The 16,010-nt window shown below is 40.2% G+C and overlaps 1 protein-coding gene across 4 annotated transcripts in view; it reads right to left on the reverse strand.

Moving 5' to 3' along the window:
• TCERG1 (transcription elongation regulator 1) overlaps positions 1–16,010 on the reverse strand; it is an 87,171-nt gene that overhangs the window by 36,038 nt on the left and 35,123 nt on the right. For all 4 annotated transcript variants that reach the window (XM_089673016.1, XM_089673015.1, XM_089673014.1 and 1 more), the window contains 4 exons: positions 14,571–14,659; positions 10,499–10,659; positions 10,122–10,188; positions 4,639–4,765 (listed from right to left, as the gene is read on the reverse strand). In XM_089673016.1, the coding sequence (XP_089529142.1) occupies positions 4,639–4,765; positions 10,122–10,188; positions 10,499–10,659; positions 14,571–14,659 (444 nt within the window). The remainder of the gene's footprint in view (positions 1–4,638; positions 4,766–10,121; positions 10,189–10,498; positions 10,660–14,570; positions 14,660–16,010) is intronic.

Genomic DNA, 16,010 nt, shown 5'->3' on the forward strand with positions numbered 1-16,010 from the left:
TCTATGCAAAGCTGCAGTACCATTTTTAAATTTAGTATGGGTGTCTTAGAGAAAACTCTCCAGCAAGAGCAGAAGGTGAACCTCTTGACCCAAACAACTCTTCTGAGCTACCAAATTCAATCTTTAATTAGTGGAAGATGTAAAAGGACAAATGCTCATAAATCTAACAGATCCCTTGTATTTTTGAGGTCCTAGTAGAAAAGAAAATCCCAAATCTGAGCATCTGAAACTTCGCCATGCAAGTTTTGTCTAAAGCCTAAATTATATTTAAGCCCAAAAACAAAAATATATTGCAGCTTATCAGTCTCCAGATGAAACGGCTGCATCAATTTCCTTTTTTTTTCTATTTTTACCAGGTGATTCTACTAGTAATACAAGTCTTGTCCTAAATCTCACTTACGGCATCTATGCAGTATGGAGAGGCAGCATTGTTGTCCTAGGACAGGTGGTGTGTTATGACTACAAAGCACCTCCCCCTCTAGTCATCTTCATAACCTGTGGGTGAAGTGTCTTGTAGTGAAGCTGATAACGTTGCGATATCACTTCAGTGCACAGAAAGCAACAAAGACACTAGAACTTAGGCAAGATCAACAGGTACTTTTTTACTTGCAGAAAATTAACTGAAAAATTAAAACAATTGCAGCCACCATATCCAAGGACTGGAAAGCTGCAATACATTGCAATTTTGTATATGGATTTAGACATCCTTTAAAGAAGGCCAACTGAAACCCCTTGTAGTACTTTTCCTAATTACTTAAAGTGACACTAAAGCTTTGCTTTTTTTTTTTCCTTTTCTTTTCCTAAAACAACAAACAGGTCTATACTTACCAGCTCTGTGAAGTGGTTTTGAACAGAGCAGCCCCGCTCCTTTTCTTTTCAGGTCCTCATCAGCGCTCCTGGCTTCCTCCCCCTCAAGCAGTGCCCCCCAGTGAAAGCCATGCGCCCTGGGGGTACCGCAGCGCACTGTGATTAACAATAGTATATGCACCAGGGGGAAAAAAAAAACCTTCTGCCTTTAGAACCACTTTAATCATACTTTACGGGACACAGAGAAAGTATCTCAGTAAAACATTATGCTGTTGCCTTCAGGAAACTGGACACTGGCAAACGAGTATTACAGTGATCTTCACTAGTATGCAGGTTCTGTGCAGCTGCCCTGCTGCATTCTGAACACAGGAGGTCACAAAAAATCAGCATGGGTACCATTCAGAGATTTTCCCAACGAATGCAAAGCGCTCTCCAATTACATGAGGTGGTGCAGTGATGTCATGATGAAGTATTGAGAGATGTAAAGTGTACCATGAATGGTGCCAATGCCAAGTGGGCAACCTAATGTATTCAACCTTCTTGATCCTTTAGTCTGGCTTTCGCTCTCTACACTCCACTGAAACTGCCCTACTAAAACTCACTAATGATTTACTAACTGCTAAAACCAATGGCCACTACTCCGTACTCTTACTACTTGACCTCTCTGCAGCTTTTGTTACTGTCGACCATCCCCTCCTCCTCAAAAAAACTCCGCTCTCTTCGCCTCAGAGACTCTTCTCTCTCCTGGTTCTCCTCCTACCTATCGCAGCGCTCCTTCAGTGTTACCTAGAACGCTGCCTCCTCCACTCCATTCCCTCTTTCTGTAGGGGTCCCTCAAGGTTCTGTCCTTGGACCCCTTCTCTTCTCCATCTACACCTCCTCCATTGGTCACTTGATAAACTCCCATGGCTTTAAGTACTATCTCTATGCTGATGACACACAAATCTGTCTACTCCTCACCTCTACAGTCTCCTCTCACATTACTAACCTACTAAGTGACATCAGCAAGGATGTCACTCCACTTCCTCAAACTCAATCTTTCCAAAACTGAGCTCATACTCTTTCCTCCAGCCCGTGTCCCCTCCCCTGACTTCTCAGATCAATAATAGGACCATCAGTCCCTCCCCTCATGCTAAAGGTACTAGGTGTAATCCTAGATTCCCATCTGTCTATTCAGCCCCAAATAAAATCACTGTCCAAATCTTGTACACTTCAACTCCGCAACATCTCCAAGATATGCCCGTTCCTAACCTCGGAAACCACTAATCAACTTATTCACTCCCTTGTTATCTCTCGCCATGACTATTGTAACTCCCTCCTCATTGGCCTACCTCATCGCAGGCTATCCCCTCTTCCGTCTATCATGAATGCTGCTGCCAGACTCATTCACCTTACTAACCGTTCTGTATCTGCCACCCCTCTCTGCCAATCCCTCCACTGGCTTCCCATTGCCCAACGGATAAAATTTAAAACATTAACAACATATAAAGCCATTTATAACTCTGCCCCAAATTGCATTACAATCTTGTCTCCAAATATCACCCAAACCGTACTCTCCGCTCCTTGCACGAACTCCTGCTCTCTAGCTCCCTTGTCTCCTACTCCCATGCTCATCTCCAGAACTTCTCTAGAGCTTTCCCAATCCTCTGGAACTCTCTACCCCAACTTATCAGACTATCGCCTACTCTGCTCACTTTTAGGCGATCTCTAAAAACCTCTCTCTCTTCAGGGAAGCCTATGCCCTCAGTTAACAATGGAATCTTCCATTCCTCCTACCAATCCATCCCCCACAGTTATTACCTTTTGTACCACTAGCCCTTCCCTCCTAGATTGTAAGCTCCAAGGAGCAGGGCCCTCCTAACCCTCTTGTATTGAACTGTATTGTTGCTGTATTGTCTCCCGTTATATTGTAAAGTGCTGAGCAAACTGTTGGCGCTATATAAATCCTGTATAATAATAATAATGTAGGCATAGGGAAGCTGCTCGGCAGGGGACTTGGAAGTTAATGAAGATCACCGTTGTATTTGCGCCTACTAAAGGGATTTCCAATTTCCAAGGAGATTGGCAAAGCTGGACCAATGTAACAGTATAGTATATCCTTACCTGGAAATCATCTTTAAGTGTTCCAAAATAAAAAACAGAACAATCTGCACAAGGACATACAGTCGGAAAGATAGGACTCTTGAGCTCATGCCTCTTCTTTTAGTTGAAATCCTTTTCTGTCCAATCTTCCAGTGCGGCAGGGGTTAAACCAACTAAGGAGCTGTGACAAGCTCTCATCAAAAAGCCATACTACAGCTTCTTGGAATGAAACGTGACCTATCAAAGGATGACTGGAGGATGATTGATTGGTCCACCCCCTCCATTCATAAATCCTGTTTCATTCACCCCTTTGTGCGGATTTTATCGTTTTTAGTTCTGGCTGCACCTAGGCTTTAAAGGTGTCCTACACATCAGCATATACTCTCTGTCCAAAAAATCAGGAATAACACACAAATCCTGGTGCTTGTGCTGCAACTTTCAGGTTTTATGCTTTGGGCACACACGGTCTTGCACAGATCAGCCACCCACTCAAGCATTTTCTCTCTTTTCAGTTGCAACAAAAAACTACAAGGATGCAGTATGAGTGATAACCTGGGAGACTTTGCAGTAGACAAATGACATCGTTCTCCAAGAATACACCCTCAGCCCGGAGAGTCAATGCCTTGATCTGAGGCAAATTAATGCACAGTTGGAGGAGTGTGCAGATGTGGAGATCGAAGGACTGAAGTGGTCAGGCTAAACAAAAGCCACAGGAGTAATGACAGTCTCCATGGATTCAACATTTTCAGATGACTTTTTGACGGGACTATGTTTAGCTCTTCTTTGTATGGAGCATACACCAAAGAGTGTAAGAATGTATTTACCAAATTGTGGCAAGCTTTGTTAAACAGCACAGTATAGCAATCTTAACTGACACTTGACATGTTGCGTAAGTATATAAAAAAAACAAAAAAAACACAAGGGGGTTATTCATTTCTACTTTCTGCAATTATTTAGTATGATTCATGACTAGTATAACACAAAAACAATCAGAGATGTATTTAGCATGTATGCTACAATTTTTTTTCTGCAAACTCAATGCAATATAAACTTTATGTTTTTTTTCTAAATGAAGTAAATTCTCCCATATACAAAATAATGCCAAATGCATGTGTAATACAACATTATAGAAAAAGAAGGGAAATCATTATCAGTTTGGTTTTTAGGTTACAAGTTGCTCTGAGTATTTTACATACATTGAAATAGTTTATTATTTATAACCCATTGCTGAAAAACATACAGACATGTGTGGCCTGTGCTTGTCCTGTATAGCGTGCTCCCTCCCATCACAGAGACCGAGATGTCGCAGACAGCTCCAGGTGTTGTACTAATGACTGAGCCGGAAGGACCAGCTCACGATCACATGATCGTTGTGATAGCCCACCGCTCTTATTAGTGACTGTACAACCCACTCCTGTACTCTCTTTAATGAATAGACATCTTTTTCTCCTTGCTAGAGAAGAATGTTTTCAACAGTTTGTAAGTAAAAAGATAAAACAGCTATTTTAGGTAGGATACAAAAAAATTTTTTTACTAAATGTGCCAAAGCGGAAAAACTGGCTTCAGGCATTAACAGCTGTTTACACCATTTTTTCTCATGGGATTAAAATTTTTCTTTCTTGTTAACATATTTTGTTCTACCATTTCACCTGCAATCCACTTATGTTCCTAAAGTTTTCCCTCAAGTGGCTATATTTGTATACAAACTCAAATAAGATTTCCACATATCTAAGAAAATGATTTACTAACCCCTCTCTCAAGCAACATATCTCTAAACTGCTTCATTCGCGCATCCAGGGGAACAATGGCTCGCTCACGAGCGGCTTTAATTTCAGCCTCCATAGCGGTTTCTTTTTCAGTTTCTGTCTCCTCTTTCCTATTAAAGCAAAAAACAAATATATATTAATATAGCTGTCAGTTGGAAAGAGTATGCATGTCATTTCAATTCTGACACAAGCTGGAAAAAATTGGATAATTTGTTTATCTGTAAAATCCTTCTCTTGGAGGACATCATGGGGCACAGAGCACCTTCATATACATGAAAACACATTCAGGTGCACACCGACACAAAAAAGAAAAAAAAGGGACAGGAAAATCCCCTCCTAGGCATGCTATTGCTAGGCAAAGCCTCGGTTTTTGTAGCAAGCCATGAACCACAAAGGAAGATGGAATCTCTGCATCCCTTGATGTACTCGAAGAAAATGATTTTAGAAGTAAACCCAAACTCTTATTTTCTTTATGGTACATAACAGGACACAGAGCATCATCATATTCATGAGGATAGGGATGTCCCAAAGTACTGAATATGAAGGGAAGGAAAGGCAATACGGCAACAAGCCAACTGGCTCCAAACAACAAAACCAGAAGAGGTTAGAACCTCACGCAGCAGCCTGCAAAAATACGTGTTGACCAAAGATAGAGTCCTTCAGCTCTAACATCCACTTGGCTTAGTTTTCTTTTTAAGTGGTAACAGATGACGCTTACCCACGGTCACTTTCTGGATGTAATCATCCAAAGCAGGACCAAACATTCCCCTAGAAAGGTTAAATGTTTCACATGTTTTTTGCAGGACAATTTTGAAGACCAAGGCTTTAGCCATAAGATTCTGCGCATCTATACGGATAAAATCCCAAGATAAGAAAGTTGTTGTATGGATTCCTTTAAAGGCATCCACTGTGGAGCCAAGAGTAAGTTGAAAATCATCCAGGTTTCTGTGTGATTCAGTATCTCCACTACTAAAATCCTCTCTCGTCAAGTAACAAGCTCACACCTTAAGGCTTTGACACATGCCAACAGCCACAACTGCTGGTTGTAAATCTGCTCCCACCAGAATAAAATCTCCAGATGTTTATCTGAGCCTTCCTTAATCATTGAGATCTCATCCACTAGGCACATGAGGGTCTTGACGAGATAAGAGGCTGCCAGATCCATTAAAGACATATGCTATTTCTTGGGGAACTCACTCTCCATGGGGTATTGCAAAACAAACCTTTTTAGACCGAACATCTTCTCAAAAATGGTCCCAGTCCATGTACAAATCCTTTAAAAGAGGATGTACAGGGAAGGATTCAGGACGCTGTGTCAGATGCCTTGATCCAAATCCTTTTACCTTTGGAGTCGAGGACTGGGGAACTGGCAACTTTAAATTAGTCCAAACAACATCCCCAGAAAACTCACAAAGGCTGATAAACTCTAATCCTAGGATTCTTCAGGAGCAGATTTCTTTGTTGAGAAAGCCTTTGAATCCCCTTCCAATGGAAGATTATCATCTTCCACTTGTTCCTTCTCTGTTAATGAAGAAGGGGGGGGGGGTGTAAGAGGATTGCTTCTCCACTTGTGACCAAGCTGCTAAGCATTCCAGAAAGATGCTGCTCCAGCAATAGCAGAAGTGAATTCCTCCCTTTTCACAAAGAAACTGGAGGAAGGTACCCCAAAAATAGAGGAATGCTCTGCTGTGATCTGTAATTCCACAAGGAATGCACTGCTGTGACCTGTAGTCCTCACAATACTGTGACCTGTAGTCCTGACATAGCACCACTCCAATATTGCAGCAGAGCTGTCCTCTGCCCTTTACTACAGATCACATGTGCAGTAGATTGGAGCCAGAGGGCGCTCTGCACCACTCATGACATCATGGCCACACTGTGCATGCACGCATGTCCCAGAACATACCCGAGTGAATGCAAGGGGTGGAGAGGAACTCTTGATGCCAGTAGCCTCCTAGACTGCCACTAAGTTTTACTACAGCTGTGTAGAGCTTGGGGTCGCCAATGAAGCTGCAGTAGTAACAGTTCATCACAGATAAAAAACATAAATGGAGAATTACTCCTGAAGCCTTGCCTAATGGGGAAGGGTTATTCCTAGGAATGGATTTCCAGTCTGTTTTCAATCAATGTTCCAATCAATTGAACATGGCAGCATAAACTTATCATCATGAATTTGAAAATGCTCTGTGTCTGTCATGTACGACAAGAAACATTATTGGACATTTGAACATTTTTTTAGCCCCATACGTGAATATACTGGAACCTAAAATAGAAAAATGTTTTAACCAATAACTAGTAAAAAAAAAAAAAAAAAGTAAAAAATAGGAAACTATATTTCAAAGATAATGATCCATAACATAAGTGCAACACTGGAGAAGAAAAAAAAGAAAAAACCTTTGGTCTTACAAAAACACATGGTGATTGAAAGGACAAGGTGAAAAACACGCACACCTCAATTAGGGAAAAATCTCATGCTGGATATCTATGCTGATATGGACTGGGTATTGTGTTAGGGAATGGCAAGAATGTCCCATCGTTTGATATAAATAAAAATTATCAACCTACAGAGGATTGAATTCAAAGTGAAAAAATTATGCAGCAGGCTAGTCCATTTTGCTGAAATTTCATTGCAGCAACTGAAAATGGTACACAGTAGTTTGTATGGCCCTTACACCTTGTATGCATGCCTGACAATGTCAGGGCATGCTCCTGAGACGGATGGTGTCCTGAGGTATAACCTGGTGGCGTCGGATGGAACAAAGGGTGTTCTATTGGATTGGATTCTATTAGGTCAGGCAAGCATGGGGGCCATTCAATGGTATCAATTCCTTCATCCTCCAGGAACTGCCTGCATACTCCCGTCACATGAGGCCGGGCATTGTCGTGCACCAAGAGGAACCCAGGACACACTGCACCAGTGTAGGGTCTGACAATGGGTCCAAAGATTTCATCCCAATACCTAATGGCAGTCAAGGTGCCATTGTCTAGCCTGTAGAGGTCTGTGCATCCCACCATGGATATGCCTCCCCAGACCATCACTGAACCACCAAAACAGTCATGCTGAAAGATGCTACAGGCAACATAACATTCTCCACGGCTTCTCCAAACCCTTTCAAGTCTGTCACATGTGCTCAGGGTGAACCTGTTCTCATCTGTGAAAAGCACAGGATGCCAGTGGTGGACCTGCCAATTTTGGTGTTCAATGGCAAATGCCAATCAAGCTCTATGGTGTTGGGCAGTGAGCACAGGGCCCACTAGAGGTCGTCATGCCCCCAGGGCACCCTCATGAAGCCTGTTACTGATTGTTTGGTCAAAAACATTCACAACAGTAGCCTGCTGGAGGTTCATTGTTGCCCATCTAGTGCACCTGTTAATTTTATTAACACCAAAGCAGCTGAAACTGCTACTTAGCTGACCAGATCAATATTCCAGGAGTTTAATTGACTTGTTGCTTTACTCTGATTAAAAAGTGTTTCTTTAATTTTTTTGAGCAGTGCATGCCGGTACATATATGTGTGTGTACACACACACACACACACACACACACATATATATAGAGCACAGGGGTTAGACAAAAAAACATGAAAACATTGCACGATTTGCAGGTGTAAAAGTGATTACATGTTTGGTGTTGAAAGCGGAAGTGGTGTAACATTCTTTTGCTTCCACTGTGTGATGAGATACCTAGCTACCATGTGGGAAGCCTCACTTTAGTCATTCACTGCGTGCGCTGCTGTACTACAAAGTCATGTCAGAGCTTACTGAGCTTCAAAGAGGGAAAAATGTTGGTGCCCCTGTGACTGGACTTGCTAATTTATTTGCCGTGTCGCATCGCAAAGTTCAGTGTCAAAGGTTATGACAGCATATACAGTTTCCAGGAAAGTAGCATCTGATAACCATAAGTGCTGTTGACATGGTCAACTGACCGAAAGAGACAAAAAGGACATTGCAAATGATTGTGACCCGGGACAAGAAAACTGCTGCAAAAGTGACTGCAGAGTTCAATCTCAGTCCCTTGAAGACTGAGAGCTGTTCTCTTCCATTTAGGTGGATTGGATTAGAGGGTAGTCAGGAGTAAATGGACCCTGCTGTCCCTTTAGGCCCAGTTCACACTACATGTGTTTCAGTGTGCTATTTTCTGAATCTAAAATGCACAGAAAGTAGGTTATATGGTTGTCAATGTCACAGTTCATATCAATGCTTGCAGTTCCAGTGCGTTCCGGATGCAGGGAAGAAAAAAAAAAAAAAAAAAAAAAAGAATAGGCTGCATTTTTCCTGCACAGACCTGTACTGGAATGCAGTTCCAGTGTCAATGTCCCTATTTGATGGTGTGAACCAACCCTTACTCCTGGCCGCCCATAGAGCAGAGTGGGTTCACTCTGTCTGCTTGGCATTAACTGAGCGGACACAGATGTGCTATCCTCCGCTCTGCTCCAAATCAGCAGGGGACCTGTAAGCAGATCACATGATGATCAAGAAGGAATTCGCCCCATCTGAAAAACGCCTTAAAGTTAATCTTTCCTAAAGTTTATACTCTGCTTCTTCTATGTGCCCTTTACTACTGTGGGAGACCACTAGTGCTTGTGCAATAATATTTTGGCACCCATATTAACCTTGTTTCTACCTAATGCTTGTGTGCTGTCTATCAAGCTGCCTTGGCCAACCCACCGAGCTGCACTAAGCTGGAAGCAGAAGAAAAGCTTTTTTAAAGCAGAATTCCAGGCCAACAGAAAGTTGCCATGCATATAGGTCCAGCTGGATTACTTGCCAGTCCTGAGATTTGGTGACAAGCATTATCTATGAGGCAGTTAAACACAGTTCAGTCACCTCTCTACACCTAACCTGTAAATGGATAGTTGTGGACCAGCAATTGACTGGCCATCCCTCTGCTCTCTCTTTCCCCACTAACAGCATATGCATACCTGCTTGGTCCCAATTGCCATCCTTCCTTCTCCTGTCTGAGCACTGCTACAAAAGGTATTGCAAAGCTGATATCATGTCCAATTCAGATATTTATACTAGTTTTATACTAATTTTTTTTGCATATATATAGCTGATTTTGCTGTTGCTTTTTTTAATACCTGCCTGGAGTTCAGTTTCAAATGAAAATATAAAGAACGGCTCTAATTGTGTTGAGTACCTAAAAGTTCCAGCGTTTTTGTCCAACTAGAGGTGGATATATAAGCTGTTTATCATGTCAACGCTGTTAAACATGTCAAAGCACACCCAATTCTCTGCTAATCATTTAAGTTACACATTAAAAGGCATCTTTAGTAGTTTTTTTATTTTAACACTAGCAAAAAGAAACGTGTATTTAAATGTTAAAATTTGGGCACATGTTCACATACACAAAAAATTACTTAAAAACAATATTATTAAAGCCAAGACACAAATAAACAGGTACATATGTGAAAAATACCTGTAATGACATTTTCTAAAGACAGCCATCAAAGCGACAAAACTTACTTCCGCTTTTTTGCTTTTACAGGCTCATCGTCGTTCGCATCTTCTGCAGATTCGTGATCTTCTTTGACTTTGAATTAATAAGAGGAAACAAAAGCATTTATCGGGATCTGTCTTTTTAAAATGACCTTGAATTCATGAAAGGGGGAGAGGCGATCAATTTTCAAAATTTAATATAAATCATATACTAAACAGATTTTTTTTTTTTCTAACAAGGAAACTTTTTTCAATCAGTAATCCACGCAATATAAAGTGAATATGAAAGGGGTGATCACATTCATAGTATATTAAACCACAATCTTAACTGGATGTTGAATAAACAAGGAAATGCTTACAAATGGTCCATTTTGTCATAGAAGGTCAAAGGTTTGTAAACTCACAATATTTCTTGTCATCCTCTAATCCTCTCTTATGTGGAGGCTCCTGGATAATTTTATCAACATCAGCTCTTCCAATCAAGTCTTCTGGTCTGTCCCACATAGAAAGGCGAGTGGTTGGATTGTAGAAAAATACCCTTTCATCACCAGTCCACACAACACACCTAATGGTGGAAAAAACACACCATTAGAAAGTCATAATCGTTTAGGGTCTAAAAGGCACCCCATAGACATGAAATGACCCACACAGCCTGAGTTTGGATGGAGACACAATCTTCATGTACACTGGCAGGCGCCTGTTCTGATCATTCTCCTAGGAACTTGCAATCAGCACTACTGTTACACTAAAGCCAGAAAATACCTGGTTGTGCTACATTCAGACATTAATAAACATGCTAAGGCAATTCCAGCAGAAACGAAGAAATACAGAGGCAGAGGCTGCCATGGATGACCTCTCTTTCAAAATGCTAGTTCCCTGACTCATGCTGATGCACTGACTTTAGTCACTGACTCATAATAAATAAGTAGATGTGAATCCTGACTTCAGGATAAATTTTATTCACTACTTGTTCCAGGCCAGTATATGAAAAAGTATTTAAGCCACAGATACAAGCAGTAGGATGGTATTGGCTACATATATCTCTCTCGTGACATGTAGCAGATAAAGTCATGTACAGACACTTAACAGATTTTGTTTGAATCTTTATAAATATGTAAATTTACAAAATGAAGCAAAGCAATACAACACGAGTTTAGAGGATAATCCGTGGATATTATCTTTTAATATAAAGGTACAACCATAAAAGTAGGATTGGGAAAATCCCAGGAGACAAGTATATAATATGTACCCAAGCAAAGAAAACATTGGTTCTGTAAGTAACTGTTAGGACCCTACAAGTTAAAAGACATCTGACATCTCGATACAAGGATAACTGGAATAAAGTCAACACTCAGTTTGACTATAGTTAAATTGTTTTGAAAGACAAATTAATTTCTGATCAGTCTTTGGAGACCTTTACATAGTTACACGTTCTCAAAACAAGCAGTGATTGAGGTTTATTGCAGAACAATTTGCCCTCAAAGATCACAGCAGAAGCAATGAAGTCCTTCTCTCAGCAGCTCAACTTAGCCATCTCCCTTTGCCATCAGTGACTGCAGCCTTCCAATCTCTAATACAAACACAGAGATGAGGCTGCAAGAGAAGGGGCAGGGTAAGCTGAATGTCAGAGTTCCAAATTGAACTGCAGTGCTTATGATGTGAAATATTAGAATGAACTGCTCCACAGTTTCTGGAGGTACAGAGGGGATTGTGGGCTTGGTTTGTAACTCATTTATTGTTTGTTGAGAAGATATAAATTCTGCCACTGGCTATTTACACTGAAATCAATATCTTGAAAATTGTCAAAAAAGGTAGCTAAAAGGAATGTATAGTGTGGGAATGTTTCCCCATTTTAATCATATTGCATATGAATGTTTTATACTTAAGATTTCTGGACTGCAGATAGTTTAATAGGCTAACTAGCTCATTTGTGGAAAAAAAAAAAAGCCTATTGACGGAGCTCAAAATCTTCAAGACTCACAAGGGACTCATCCTACTACCTGTTTGCTCTGCAGAGCTCCGACAGATTTTCTATATACTGAAACAGTCTGAAAAGCAAAAGCTAATGTTCTGCTCTCTCAAAGCTCAGAATGCTATGTAAAATCAGTATCATAAGTACACCCTGGATTAAAGCTGAATTAAAGTATCAGTTTAATCAGCTAAATCACTCCAGGTGCAGTGTTGAAAACAGGTACACGAATCTGAGGTAAGTACCAACATTTCTTGTGTAGAAGGGCACTGCAGCCAAACCATTGTGTGGCACTGCAAAACTGGAGGCAGAGCTGGAATATGTAATTAAGCCAACACTGTTACTAGGTGTATTTCTTTCTTTATATACATAAAAACAATCAGGGGAGTTCATGAAGTGTTTATGACACTCTTGAATTCTGTTGTACCTCTGGAAGACAAATGTTAACGCTTTCCCCAATTCATGTACCTGCTAGCAACCGAATCTTTTGCACATTTCGGTAAAATGATCAAAACTGTAGCAGACCAGAAAAGGGGTGAAATACTTTGACTTCCCAATGAGTTTTAAACATTATACACACAAGATTATTTATATCGGAGTCTTCATCTCTTTTATATGTACCTTTATTTAAAATGGAAAACAAACAACATTCCCTTTAAAATCACCCAGGTAGTTTACCTTTTAAAGAACACAGCCCCCTTGCTCTCATAAACCAATCAGGCTTGATCAATTACAGTTAGTACCTAACTCTCTCAGCCTGTTTTTATTCATACAAGCTTAACATCCTATAGGTTCCTAGTTTTGACTGCCTTCTGATTTTTACACTAAATCCCAACTTCAAACAAAACTTCTTTTCAGCTTAGAGGTCAGAACCTGTCAACTTTGTATTGCTGTGCTTTTTAATGAGATTTTTTCCTAATTTGCTGTCTGACAAAAAAGAAGTTAGGGGAAATATCCCCCTGTGTAACTGACCAGTGTCAGACAGAGCAGAATGTTCCATGTGTTCCAAAAGGAACTCAGAATGCATTACAAATTTTTTTTTATTTTTTTATATTAATAAAGAAAATCTTAGAGCTTCCGCCAGGTTTTTAATTCATCTGTGTCTCCATTAAAAGGAATTCCCCTCACTTTCTGTCCAGGCAACAAATGTCAGAAAAGGAATGGAAGATAAATATGCTCTATAGGGGCACAAAGGACATTTAAAACCAAAAAGGTTCTAACCTTTCTTAATTTTTTTTCAAAATAAAAGAACAAGTTTTAGCTAGAGTTTAACTTTACTTTGCCTACCCTTGCATACTGGGAACTTACTGTTGGGTAATTAGAAAATCTTACAGCACATCAACACAAACTTTTAATGTTTTAAGCAGCAGACTCTCTGTACACTCAGAAGCATATTTCATGTGCTTCAAAATACATTATGGTTCGATACTTCAAAAAAGTACTGAACATAAAGACAGCCAGAAAAAAAAAATGAGAAGGTGGCTAGCAATGAGAGCCTAGATAAAATGTATTTTTTCCTCAAAGTAAACCTGTACAGAAGTACAGAATCTACCGGGGATGACTAAAATGGAGGACATGCCAACATTACAAATGGTTGTAAGAGTGAAGATATGTAAAAATCTAGAGGAAAGTATAGCAGTTGCATTTTGTTTCTGCAAGAAAGGCAGTGTTCAGTAATGCTGCCAGCACAGAAACTGTACATAATTAAGGCTTCCTATGGACAACAGAAAATGGAGAAAAGCTATGGATAATCATTCTAAAGGGTTGTAAAACTGATCCTTGTTTACAACTAAACAAGTCAATAACCCAGACTGTGTGTATGTTAACCATGTGGACAACTAGTATAACAGTTCCAGGTCAATGACTTGCCAGATTGAGAAACAAAAGATGACAACCCCCACAAAACCTTAAAAAAAAAAAAAAAAAAAAAAAAAACAAGTCAGCACCCACTTATTTAAATTCTGACAAATTCCTTATAAAATGAGCCAGTGTTTACTTTAACGTGGCTGCAGTCAGGCTGACCTACAAAGCTTGCAGTTGCCACCTTACACCCTAATTATTGGTTGGCACAACGTGTTTTAGAAACGGCAAAGCTGTATTTCACTAGCCTTGCTGAAAAAAAAAAAACAAATGCAGGGGACCACATTAAACAAAAAAGGAATAAAATCTGGTTCATTAACCCCAATTCATTCAACATACTTCACGAACAGAAAGGCCTGTAAAATGAATGTTAACAAATTACAGTCTCTATTAGGTACATTTCAAATACAATAGTAATAATCCATCAAAAATGTGGGTACCAGAAACCTGTGAACTCTCAACATACAGCAGACCCATATATCTGTGAAAAGGTATAATCATCCAGCAGAGAAATCAGTCTTCTTACCAAACACAAGCAAATAATGTAAGAAAATGAAAGCCCTTGCCTGTAAAGATGCAAAATCCAGGGCTAACACAAAAGTCCCTGCAAATATTGGCAAGAAAACAGGCTTTGGGGGCATAAGTACCATGGAGTGCCAGGAATTGGTGTGGTAGCTACTGGACGGGCTTTTTGGGCAGCTTTTTCTTCCTCCGTCATTTCTTCTTCTTTTGGCTCCTAGAAAAGAAAAAGGCATTAAAATCTGGGAAAGAGGAAAGGTTACCATGCAAATCCTTTTTCCATCAAATAGACTGTATCCTAAAGCAGAAACCACATTAAACAATTTTGGAAACATTAACAGTGCACCCAATCGGACTAACCTCTGTGGGCTACTAACCTCAAGAATTGCACCATCACACCCTTGCTCTCCCCTCTAATGGCGTTGACTTTTTGCAGTCAGAACTTCCCATTTACTCAGTACTAGCACAGCGTGTGTAATAAAATTGCATACCAGAATCCTGATCCTAGAAGAGACTTCAAGCATACCCCCTAGAGGTGGGGCATGGAGATAGGAAACCATCAACTCAGATCTCCTAGTGATGTGAACATTAAAATGATGGAATTCCTGACTTGAAACAACATCAATGGGGGCCAGATCTGGGCTGCCATGCTGACCTGGGTCAAGAAGATTGATGGCATTAGAGCAGTGCCACCTAGTGGAGACAGCAACATGTTTCCTGGAGGATTCAGGGGAACACCTCACTTCCTGGTGATTAAAAATGACAGCCCCTTACAATTTAGGAGATGTAGCTCATTAGAAAGAGGACTATATAGGTTGGGCGGAGGGTATCAAACAGGTGTTGCTTGTGGGTGGTATAAGATGCAAGGGCCAGCCATGGCCTCTTCCTCCTTGAGCTCAGCCACGAAAGAGAACAGAGGACGGACTTGCGTATCATCTCTCCTCTTTTATTTCTATCTGCTACAGAATATTCTTTTAGATTTCTATGTTGGTGTTCTACATTTTGGGTAAATAAATAAGACCTTTGCTTCTTTGAGTGTTATGTTTATTTGTATAACTAGTATTGTTATACTATCAACATTAATATTATGAAAGTTTTATAGACTAGCCAATTATAACAACATATAAGATATATTAATAAGTATATATTTATAATTTAAGTAGGGGGAAGTCAAAACCACCCCGTATGTATTTCAGGTTAGAACCCCTTTTTTTTATGCTATGTCCCTGGTAAGGGGAGTCTCTCTCTCTCATCGCCAATCTTATTGGGAATGAAAGAATAAATCAATTTATTTTTTGTTTTGAGTTGCCACCAAAACAGGAATAGAGGGGAAACATTCCTCTTGTTCTCATGGCAACAGAGTGGGGATTTCCCCCACAATACAAGAGAGATCCTCTCCCACAGACATGAATGGGTGAGTGTGGCTTTACACAGCTAGATGCCACTATTAGTGTAATGTAGCTTATGTACACAAATGTAATGTCACAAATGCAGGTAGTGTGCATTCAGGAAATTATGTCTGTGGGTGTGCACAACTTTATGCTAGCTGCATACAGCTGCCGTCACCC

This window comes from Staurois parvus, unplaced genomic scaffold, assembly GCF_062004578.1.
Source record: "Staurois parvus isolate SC_StPar_1 unplaced genomic scaffold, SC_StPar_1.0 ptg000133l, whole genome shotgun sequence".
Taxonomy (NCBI): Eukaryota; Metazoa; Chordata; class Amphibia; order Anura; family Ranidae; genus Staurois; species Staurois parvus.